The 12,751-nt window shown below is 33.5% G+C and overlaps 1 protein-coding gene across 4 annotated transcripts in view; it reads right to left on the bottom strand.

Annotated features, from left to right (window-relative positions):
- LOC108706501 (catenin alpha-2) overlaps nt 1–12,751 on the bottom strand; it is a 922,761-nt gene that overhangs the window by 42,471 nt on the left and 867,539 nt on the right. For all 4 annotated transcript variants that reach the window (XM_018242984.2, XM_041579365.1, XM_018242983.2 and 1 more), the window contains one exon: nt 10,387–10,521. In XM_018242984.2, the coding sequence (XP_018098473.1) occupies nt 10,387–10,521 (135 nt within the window). The remainder of the gene's footprint in view (nt 1–10,386; nt 10,522–12,751) is intronic.

Raw genomic sequence — 12,751 nt, 5'->3', positions numbered from 1 at the left:
CAATGTATTAATGCTTGATGTTGATAGAAATTATGTAAATATGCTGAAATATTACTTTTAAGCTATGCTGAAATGACTAATTTCAGGAAAAATAACTGCATCTTAAGTCCTATTAACATTTAATCAACTTACATTTTTCATATTTAAAGTTACGTTATGAAGCGAATCCTGTCAGTCTCAGCATAAACTAAATAACAGGGTGTGTAATATTACAACGTTTTTGTAGGATAGTTATAAGGCAGAAGAGCACATCATCAGAATTTAAGCATATATTAAAAATAATTACAGAATTGCTCTTAAAAAGGACAAGCTACACAACACAACAGAATGTATTAGGACTAATATATTTGGCATATAAAATATAAATACATTATATACAGGTATAGGATCTGTTATCTGGAAACCCATTATCCAGAAAGCTCCGAATTACGGAAAGGCAGTCTCCCATAGATGCCATTATAATAAAAAAAAGGACATTTTTAAAAATAATTCCCTTTTTCTATGTAATAATAAAACAGTATCTTGTACTTGATCCCAACTTAGATATAATTAATCCTTATTGGAAGCAAAACCAACCTATTGGGTTTATTTAATGTTTACATAATTTTCTAGTAGACTTAATGTATAAAGATCCAAATTACAGAAAGATCAGTTATCCGGAAAACACCAGGTCCCGAGCATTCTGGATAATAGATCCCATATCTGTATATATAAATAGTGTACATATTTTCAGTAATGTTAAAATAAAAAATAGATCAATCTTCCTTTCATAGATCCTTAATGTTATTCTTTGTATCAACATAACTCCTAGTTACTGCAATCTATAGTTTAGGCCCTTTAAAGAATAAAACCATTTGCTTCTTTTCATTAGATTATTTCTTTTAATGTTATATGAATTTCTCTATATATTTTATATTTTTCAGATGTAGCATTTTCTCAGAAAGATTAACAGACACAAAAGACAATCAAATACTCACAATTTGGTAAAAATTGTATGGTTAAAGTGACATGATAGATTATCTAAAAATAAAATAAGAAAAATTAGAAAATAAGTAAATGTCAAGACCAGTATAGGTGTGTCTTAACTGGCAGTGCCCGCTACCCTTCCTCAGCTAACTCCTCACTGTCTATGTGTGCAAACTGAAAATGTCCTCAATGAGCTAAGAGTGGGCAGTCACAAATTATAGACATTGTTCTGAATCACCAATATTTTACCAATCACCAAAGACAATTAAGGTACAAGACACAATCCATAACTATGACAATATATAGACTTTACAAAAAAGCCCTTTAACTATATTCTGGTCTCCTTAGTCCATAACAAGTTTCAGATCTGTTGAGTCATTAGTGACCCTACTAGAGTTCCAGGAACTTTCAAGACATCAAATAAGCCCTCAACTCAAATCCAACCCCAGCCATATTTCAAGCTACCCCTCTTAATTCAAACAAACAATGGTATAATAGGCACAATACTAAAATTCTAAGAGAATTCAAGGTAAAAAATGAACACATACTCAAAATCTCACTCAATTAATCACCAGTTTCAAATTTTCTTGCATTACTTTGAACCCAAATAATATTGGTATCCTCTGCTATGGCCAGAAGTAATAAAAAAAACTTGCATTTTAACCAATATCAATGCTTGCATACCTTATTGTAAGGTACTCCTTTTAGCTGATGACTAGATCAAAAAGTGCCCAAGTATAGAATATATAAGTATGGAAATTATAATTTGTTGTACATCAAGATTGTTGTTTGCATATACTGTATACTGTGTATTTTTTAAAAATGTTGCTGTACTTTTGCCCTTTGAATGCTGTACATTGTATTAAATAGTTAATCTGTTCATACGCTAGGAGGGCTTTTTATTAAAATTCTAATTTGTGTAGTTGTTGAGGTTTTTTTCAATCTCGACTAAAATCAAATTTCAAAAAGCATAAATGTCTACTTATTTATTAAGAGATCCGAATACAAACCTCATAAAGAAATAAAAAAGCAAAATGCAGAAAGGAGAATGCTTCCCAATACGAATGCCAGAAATAATTTAGAGTTTCTAAAGGATCGCTCCTGTTGGCTACTCCATGACTAGTGATGGGCGAATTTGCGCCGTTTCGCTTAGGCAAAAAATTTGCAAAACGGAGAAAAATTCGCATTTTTTGACGCCGGCGCCCGTTTTTTAACAAGGACGTCCATTTTTTTTTTTACGCCGATGAAATTTTTTTTTGCCGCTGCCGAATTTTTTCGGGCGAATGTTCGCAGGCGTTTTGCGAATTTATTCGCTGGCGGCGAATCGCGCAAATTCACGCCTGGCGAATAAATTCGCCCATCACTATCCATGACCTTGCCAGCTTTTAGATGGAGAAGTTTTGTATCAGAGATTTTTGTGGCTTTCACCAATAATTACTTAAACATTACTTATAAAACCTTTAATGGATATTCACATGTTTTGGAGATGGATTCATTTTGAAATGTGGGTTTTTATACTAACATGAACAGTAAATCCTTTTTTTAAAATAGATCAAAAAGCCATTTAAATTAATTAAAAAATATATATAAAGTAATACATTAGCACAAGCCTCACACAATTTGCAAGATGGGTGTACCAATGGTAATAATAAATCAGTAATAAATCAGTAATCTGTAGGTCAGTTAATGTTTATCTTGGGGACAAAATAATTTGCAATAATTTACTTCAATTTATCTGCCACTCTATAGGGATTTGGACAGCATGTTGATGGACTGAATATCATGAATATAATGACATGATATAATAAAAAAAAGATGATACATGTAGCATTTATCTCCCATGAAACTCAAATTACTTCAAATCAATCAGTACATCCATCTCATCCGTGTACTAAGTACTATATGATGGGACAACAAAAGACAAGCAACATGTCCCTGCTGACATGTTGATAATTTTTCAGTTTTACTGTCAAACCACTTAATACAGCATACTTTAATGACTACATTGTAAAACACATTACTGAGACAAAACTCAACAAATCGATCAACATTAATGTTTGCACAATTGTAAAAAATATTTGTAAGCATTTGTTTTGGGTTTGAAAGAAATTTTTTAACCAGATAATAAAATCTAATTCCTTGTAAGTGCCAACTAGAACAAACTGAATGAAAATTGTAAAAAAAAAAAAAAAAAATTAAAATAAGCATTATTATTATTATTGTTAATGTTTTAACATGCTGGTTAAGTTATCAACAAAAGGCTTACAGAAATAAAATAAAACATTAATAGGCACTATGGGGGCCAATGGAATAAAAATACACAATAAATACTTTTACCAAAAAGATATTATCATCATATATGTTTATCTTCTTATTGTACTATTATAGATACAAAATAGTTCAACATATTTCACCTATTGCTTTTGCTGTAATTGAAAGGAAAAACATTTTATGATATCTTATTTGGAAACAAAAATTACCAGATATAATTCTTAATTTGAATTTGAAAAATAGACACACTGCTGTGGTGCTGCAGTGTGTATATTTTTCAAATTATATACATTTCCCAGGCAGAGACTAGCAGCTTGCACCCGACCCTACAACAAGTGGATTTGTATATTACCTGGGTTTTTTTGGTCTTAATGGAGAACTAATGCTCACCAAAGAATTGGACCAAAAAATTCTACAAATTGAGGCTGATTTATGATGAATCTTAAAAGAAAACCTGCTTGGGTTTCAAAACTTTGGGCCACAAATAGGTTTTGTAATATTTGAAAACTTTTAGGAGCTGAAAAGCAATCAGGCACCATTTTGTTTTGGAATACAGTCTTTTAGCTCTCCATCTTATTTTTGTATTGAGCACAGCACACAAATTGACTGTGAAGGTTCAGTTTTATCTTTATTCTTATTTTTAGACCTCTTTTCTATTTGTTTTTTAGGGTAATCAATTTATAGCAACCAGGTTGTGGTTGAAATTTCAAGCCTACGCATTGACATCATACAGACTCAAAGGAGCTCATTTAAACTGGACAATTTTTCAGTAACTCATAACAATTAGATACGTTAGTTGGTTTCATTTTCTAATAAAAAGTAGATAGTTCAAATTCTATTGCTAAGGGGCCCATTTACCAACAATCAATTTTAGTTTTTCCCAAGAATCTCAAATAGTTTGTGGGTTTCCTATATTTATAACATGCTCTAAAATTCAAGATTTATTAGGTATTAAAACCACAAAAAACTTTGCCAAGCAAAAGTTGTCAATGGGAGCTGCGCTGACCCCCTTTGGATCAGTGTACTTTTGGGGGCAGATTTATAAAAGGTCAAAGTGAAAATATGAATTTAAAAAATTCAAATTGTGAGCAAATTTTTGTGTGTTTTGACTAGAGAATAGTCCAAATTCGATTTGAAATTGAAAAATATCGACAATTCGAATTTCAAAATTTATCATGTACTGTATCTATAAAAATTTGACTTTGACCATTCTAAAACCTACTGCATTGCTGTTTTAGCCTATGGGGGACCTCCTAGTACCTATTTGGAGTCAATTGGTGGACTTATTTATTAAAAACTTTGAATCAAATTCAATCGAATGCGCTATTCCTTCAATTTGTACGATTCTAATTTGGCCGAATATGGACCTATTCAATAGAAAACAGACCTATTTGAACAAAAAAAAACTTAATTTCGGTTGGTCTTTTTGAATTCGAATTTCGAAGTTTTTTCAATTCGAAATTCGACCCTTGATAAATATGACTCCCGGAGACTTATTTATTGAAGGTGGAATTTGAGTGATTTTATAGGTTTTTGAAATTGTGACTAAAGAAAATCTAAAATCAAAAAAAGTACAAATAAAAAAAGTGCTTAACTATCCAAAAATTGTTTATTACCACGAAAGCTAATTTTTTTTTAGTTTTTTAGACAATAAGTCTGAAAACCTGTAGCAGTCTGATTGGTTTAAAAATGGTATAATAGGATCAACGATTGACTTCTACAGCACCTCAACAACTTTTCCTTGGTGAAGTTTGGCAAGAAAGGCTTTCTTAGTTTTCTCACTTGATAAATCTCAAGTTTTTAGAGCTTTTTATAAGAATAAGAAAACAAATTTTTTTTTGTGATTCGTGGAAAAAAAATCACAATTAATTTGTTAGTAAAAGGGCCCCTTAGAGGTTTTTGGATTTTTTCATCACTGAGAAAGCCACAAATTGTTTTAGATTCGTGGAAAAAAATGTACTTTTGATCGTTAGCAAACATCCCGCATAGTGTTTGCTATGGCTTACTTAAATGTGGCAAAATTGTTCCGCTTTTATAAAGTAGCCCCAATTATTCTTGTTACCAACTCTGCATTATGAAGGGAGCCTCTGGTAAAGACTATCAAATATATTTGGAATAACTGGTACTTCTTCTGAAGTTGAAAAATAATACATGTTTACAGTTTAAGGAACATTTTGTTTTATTTACTAAATAGAAAACTAAATGTACAATGTATGTTACATGTTTTTATTTCATTTGTACTTGATTTTTTATTTTCTGTTGTGATATTGGGATACTTAAAAGACTATAGTTCTTGTGAGACTAGTACAGTTCTTGTGAGAATAGTTTTTCTATTTCATAAACAACATATATTATTTTTGTTGTTGAATAAATTTATTTGTAGATTATTTCACTTAGTTTGCAAGAAACAATGAACTTGCACATGTATTAATATGAAAAAATATTGAGATGAAATTAGCATGGTGAAAAATGCAATTACACAACTGTCATGGATTAACCCTTTTCTTACTTGTATGAAAAGAATGTATGAAATAAAATGTATGACATTTGACCCTTTAGTCATCCATCAGAGTTTAGATGAACTCTTTTAAACCTCTGCATCCTCTGGAAAGATTTATTTGTAAATAAGGCACCAGTTTATTGTATGATACCCTTATATTAGTGAGCATATCCCTTAAAAAAACCCACTTCTGCGGGGTAAATAATCACATGTCCAGCCTCCAAATAGCCTAAATATTCAAAGAAATATATTTCATAGTCAGTGAAAAATATTTCTGAATCACTGTTTATTTCTGCTATCTGAGATTTATTCACTTTCTCACAGTTTTAATTTCACAAAAATTAAAACAATCACATGAATAACATTTCAAAAAGTGTTATTTTATTCAGAAATTGTATTATATTTTACTAATGAGCAGTGCTTATTAATTACCACGTGCAATTATAATTTATATGTACACATAATGAGAGGGAACAACATTATCCTACATACTTAAAAAATATTCTATTTTAGCAAAATTCAAGATTAACTTCCCTAATTAAATGACGAGTTCAAATGTAAAAATGCACTTTTCAGCTTTTGTAAAAGAGCATTGAAGATGAAGAGTTAAAGCAACTCAAAGCAGCTTAAAAGGTTGAGTAAGCCAATCAACAGATGTGTGGCAGCAAAGATTGGTTTAAACATTACAGTACGCAGTGTTACAACATATACTGACAAGATAGTTATTCGATGCCCTTTAATTCTGAAATAGAACTCTTGAAACTGTATAGAAGCAATGGGGATATGGTTCATGAATGAACCTGGTAACCTGCATTGTTACCATTATGGAAGTTCAAAGACAGAGATGATTGCAAAGGAGACCTACTGAAAACAGGAAATTAAAGTAACTGCAGTGAAGGTTAAAAGATTGATATTGAAATATCAAGTGTTCTGAGAAAATCTGTAGATGTTAAATAATGGATTGGTCCAAATGAAATAACTTAAACATTCAAGTTAGAAAGATAAAGCTTGCACAAGACAAGATGAGTGCAAGTGTTAAGTTGGATGCATCTTATTGTACATTTCACAAAAAGATTTCTAAAAGATCACAGAGAATTAAGATGAGTGATGTGGTTTAACAAGATTGAATGACCAAAGCAACTTAATAGCACCAATAAAGATTGGTATGAAAATCACAGTGCAAGTGTGAAGATGATTGTGCAATGCCCTGGGCTTCTGAAATGGTATCCTTTAAAATGGAATAAAAGCAATGGAGAGCAATGATAACCATCTCATGAAAGAGAACTTGTATTGTTACCACTGAGGAAGCCCAAGGAGAAAAGTCAAAGAATAAAGACCTTCTTGAAAAGAAGATGAAGTGCTTATAGTGAAGATTAAAATAATAGACAAAAGAGTGTCCACACAGTAAAAAATAATAAGTGGTCAGCAATAACATGTAGCAGTTAAAAGTATCTATCAATGGATTGGGATGAAAGCAATTAGCGTTCACGTTAAGTTCAAAATAAAACGAGAGAAGAGTAAACAAGATTGCTCTCACATTTTGTAGCTTAGTAGCTAATTTATATCTGAATCATGCCTACTTTTGATTCAAGGAACCATATCAATAGTTAACAGCTATTTATGTCATTAGGGATGTAGCGAACTGCCGATTTGGTGTTCGCGAACGCCGTTCGCGAACACCGGCAAAAAATGCGAACGTTCGCGAACAGTTCGCGAACTTCGAACACCCGCTAAAATCGTTCGATTCGAACGATCGAAGGATTTTAATCGTTCGATCGAAGGATTTTCATTCGAATCGAACGATCGAAGCCATTCGATCGAATGATTTTCATTCGATCGAATGCTTACAATCGTTCGAACGAATGGAAATCGTTCGATTTTTAGCGGTCGAAGGAATTCGAATGGTCGAATGGTCGAACGATCGAACGCGAACTCAAAATGCGAACGTTCCCAAACGTTCGCGAACATTCGGCGGACGCGAACGGTCGAAGTTCGCGCGAACTAGTTCGCGGGCGAACAGTTCGCTACATCCCTATATGTCATATTAGAGGAAGTGATAAGGTATGCAGTATTATTTTAAGCTTGTTGTTATGAGTTGCAGGATTTAAACAATTGTTGACTTTTGCAGTGGTATTTAACAAACAAGAACTACCTTACTACACCTTCAGTAAAGCCAAGTATTTTACTTTCTGCAAAGGCAGAACAGTATTTGATACACCTTTTTTTAGGTTAGGCTAGAATTGTCACCTTTTTATATTGTCAAATTATCATTGCATTCATGTGATACAAGTCACAATGAATGGCTTATCAGTTACTATAGGTAACTGCGTTGTGCAATGTAGCATTCATGTTAGTAAATCCGGCTCACTAAGATCAATAAAGCAAAATTATGCTGTAGTGGATAATCTACCCCTTACGTTAATTTAGAAGTCCTATACATATTATTAAAAATGTTCCTCCTCTTAAAAAGTTTGTGTTACAAAATACTGATTTTAAGAACTAGCAAATATAACAAATTAATAGTCCATGATTTTCTGCAAGGCTCTTGATATGCAGTGATCAAGATCTGTTATTTTCTAGCCAGCTTTTATCAGCTTTTCTTTGTATAATTACTACATCATTTAAATTCTGCATCCCCTCTTTGCTGTCCTATATCTAAGGTTTGAACAGAACCTCATTTATAACATAAACAAATAAAAGCTTAGAATTGTCTCAACAACATATAGTACATATACAAACAGTGATTTGTCACTCTTACATAGGATAATTACATTATAATTTCAAGATTTTCAATATTGAAGGACTTTAAGGAGAAGGAAAGCTACGAAAGCAGTTTATTGCCAATAGATTAGCCACAATAGTACAAGCTATAAAACTATATTTATTCTGTAGAATGCTTTACCATACCTGAGTAAATAGCTCTAGAAGCAGCTGCCATATTAGCTTGATGTGATATCACTTCCTGCCTTAGTCTCCCCCTGCTCACTCATAGCTCTGGACTCAGATTACAGCATGGAGGAGGGACAAGGGAGGGGGAGAGGAAGAGAAGAGCAAACTGAGCATGCTCAAGCCCAGGCCCTGGAGGTTTATGCTGAAACAGGAAGTCTGATACAGAAGCACGTGTGTACACAATAGAAGGAAAGTAATGCTGTGTTTCTTTTGACAGAGGACTCAGAGCAGCATTACTCTGAGGGTTTCCTTGTGTATTTATATAGACCTCTCTGATAAAGCTTAATTAATTATTGCCTTTCCTTCTCCTTTAAAGGACATAAATGCATATAATTTCATACTACTTCTAAAGGCCAGGCTATACTTAAAACAAGCTGAATTTTTAATGACCATTTTGTAATCACATTTATACTATCACACATGCACTAAATCGATGGCTTACAGCTTTCATTTATTGTTTCCTTTTGGATATAATGTATATCAACTTCACCAAAAATAATGGTCTTGTTGGAGCTTGTTTTTAGCAAATCAAGCTCAGAAAGAGCTGGTGTGCCATACCTAGCATAAAATAAACTGGCAATAAGACTTTTTTGGACATCAAATGCTACAAAGAAATAATTCAAACATATAGTGTAAATACCAACTTATTTTAAAGCATTTTTCTATCTTAAAGGAATACTGTCATGAGAAAAAAGTTGTTTTTTTTGCCAAAACACAGTTAATAGTGCAGAATTCTGCACTGAAATCCGCGAACAGATTTTTTATATTTAATTTTGAAATCTGACATGGGGCTAGACATATTGTCAGTTTCCCAGCTGCCCCCAGTCATGTGACATGTGCTCTGATAAACTTCAGCCACTTTATACTGCTGTTCTGCAAGTTGGAGTGATATCACCACCTCCCTCCCCCTCCAGCAGCCAATCAGCAGAAAAATGGGAAGTTAACCAGATAGCTCCCTGGTAGATCTAAGAACAGCACTCAATAGGGATGGGCAAATTGTTTTGCCTTGTTTCGCCACAAAAATGAAGCCCATAGACTTGTATGCTGTCGTGAGAAAAAGACGCACATCAAAAAAAATTTTGCTGCGCAACAAATTTTTTTGACGCCCACAGACTTTAATGGGCGTCTGCAACATTTTGCTGGCGGTGAATTTTGGCAAAACGAAACGGGTAAAATTCACCCATCCCTACTTAATAGTAAAATCCAGGTCCCACTCCGACACATTCAGTTAAATTGAGTAGGAGAAACAACAGCTTGCCAGAAAGCAGTTCCACCCTAAAGTACTGGCTCTTTCTGAAAGCACATGATCAGGCAAAATGACCTGAGATGGCTGCCTACACACCAATATTACAACTAAAAAAAATACACTTTTGATGGTTCAGGAATGACATTTTATATGGTATATGGAGTGAATTATATGCAGTGTCAACAGTGTAATTTAGAAGTAAAAACTACACCATAAAAATCATGACAGAATCCCTTTAAGACTGTAAATGTAATTTATATGGATAAATAAGCATATAATTTACAAGATGGTGCATAGATTACTGTTGTTTCCATTACATAAAACTTGGCCTTAAGAGTTGAAATAATCACAGAACTATTCTGTGACTTCTTATAATAATATCATTAGCATTTTATATATAAGTGAAATACCAACTTGTCTGTAATATTTTACTACTGTAACAGACTTTACTCACCCCTGAAACAATTAATTCACCTCCCAGATTCTGAACCTCAGCTTTCACTTTACTGCAAATGTTAAGCTGATGGCAGTAGAGAGCAATCCGCTGAAGATAGGCCAGTAAGTCCTGCTTGCAAGCTGAGTCAGGGCACTGAAAAATAAGTTGAAGAAGGACAGCAAGTAAGGTTTATTGGACACACAGTAGCTTTACAATACAAAACAAAAACAATTTAAAGATCTGTTTGACCTATTCCATCTCCAGGCTAGTGTAGGTTACAAAAGGGCCATTGACAGAGAACCATTGGAGAATCAATTATGTTAAAAGTGGATATTACAAGCAGTTTCTGTTTGTTAGTGACTCACCTAAATAACCCAACTTTATGCTACCTAAATCTGAACCAGGCTGTTGCAACATACAGAAATGATATCTATCTTCTGCTAGAGCAGCGATCCCAAATTGTCACCACTACTTTCTGTGCCTTTATGGCCATTTTTGGCATGTTTTTCTATTGTGCCAAATACATTTATGTAGGTGGGTGATTTTTCTTCTCATATTTTTCCCTGCAAAAAAAGTTTTTTTTTCCTAAGAAACAAAACACATGGCAATGTGTGAATCTGTTTCAACTGAGAAAATTTAGCTCATCTTTCCTACAGTCAAGACAATGACAATGTTAAGCACATTTTGACAATGTCTAGCACACTGCTGTGATTATTATACATATAAGGTGTATGTGTCCATACGGTAAGTTTCCACTATGGTCTGAAAATCCCTGGTATGGTCAGCTAAGAGGTGGGCCTAATTTGGATATGGGAGGGGGAGTGATTAATTTTGCTCCAGTGAAGTGAACCCTGGCATTTCCAGATTTGGCCAGGAGGTGTTACTGTTGTGCAACTCTTTGTATAGCTGAAATGCCATGTGCTCACTTCCTTTGCATATTTACTCCAGGAGGGAGTGGCTGTGGCTGTAGCATGAAAAATCCCAAGGGATGGTGAGGCCATTGGAGGACTTGTGGTACAGAGCCCCAAGCATTGTGGGAGCTCGACCTATAAGATTTCTATTGTTGGAAATAGTGTCTTTAGAACAATCACTGAAACTTATTTCAATAGCAATAACATTTACAAAGAATTTAAGATGAAAGTGAATGTATATAGGAATTCTGCTTATAATAGGTTGACTTTATTTAAATGAAAGAAAAATTTATATCAGCATAGGAAGTTTATTTATGTTAATGTCTGTTATCTAGTTGCATTTTGTGGTTAGGATAAACACTAATCTCAATTGCCTGGCTGGAAATATTGGACATTCTTCAGTAGTGATGAGCGAATCTGTCCTGTTTCCGTTCACTGAAAAATGTGCAAAACTGCTAAAAAAAACTGCTTAAAAATTTGCGAAACAGCTAAAATTCACATAATCCATTGAAGTCAATATCCGACAACACAGTTTTTACACTTGCTTTTTTCCCTCACTCCAAATTCAACGGTCATTTTTTTGTCTTTGCAACATTTTTGTCTAAGCAACTTTTTGTACAAATGCAATAAAGTCAATGAACATTTTTTCGTGTGGCAGGTTTTTTGTCTAGGTGACTTTTTGTCGAAATGCAGTCAATGGATATTTTTTCTTATGGTGACTTTTTCTGTCTCTGCAACAATTTTGCAAAAGTTTAGTGAAAAAAATTGCAGATAGTGAAATGTCACCCTGAATCCATGGCTGGTGAAAAAAAACACTCATAACTTATCTTCAGGGAAAATGTAAAAAAATTAGGGATAACAAAATCTGAAATCCACAATTTAAGGGGACAATTCATTAACTTCGAGTGAAGGAAGAGAAGAAGAAAAAACTTCGAATTTCTAAGTGTTTTTTTGGCTACTTCGACCATCCAATGGGCTACTTCGACCTTCGACTACGACTTCGACGAAGGTCCCCATAGGCTTGGCTAAATTTTTTTGGTCGAAGGCTAATCCTTCGATCGTTGGATTAAAATCCTTCGAATAGTTTATTCCTTCGATCATTCGATCAAAGTATTTGCGCAAAATCCTTTGACTTCGATATTCGAAGTCAAAGGATTTTCATTCCCAGTCGAATATCGAGGGTTAATTAACCCTCGATATTCGACCCTTGATGAATTTGCCCCTAAATGTTTTTTATATTAGAAAAATATCATGAATAATAAAGAATATATAGAGACCCTTAACAAACACTGGATTCCAGATATTCTAAGACATTATTCGAGCTGTCAGAAATAAAAAATAATTACTTGCCCCTAGCCCTTTCAAATGTTGTCATGGCTTTATTTACCACAGGATCACTTGTTTCTACAAATTGTTTAAATGGCATGTTAGTCACCTTTTAGTACTTCTTGCGAGGGCAAACAACTTTAATT

Source organism: Xenopus laevis, chromosome 1S (assembly GCF_017654675.1).
Source record: "Xenopus laevis strain J_2021 chromosome 1S, Xenopus_laevis_v10.1, whole genome shotgun sequence".
Lineage (NCBI taxonomy): Eukaryota > Metazoa > Chordata > Amphibia > Anura > Pipidae > Xenopus > Xenopus laevis.
This window is presented reverse-complemented; position numbering and strand designations above follow the sequence as displayed.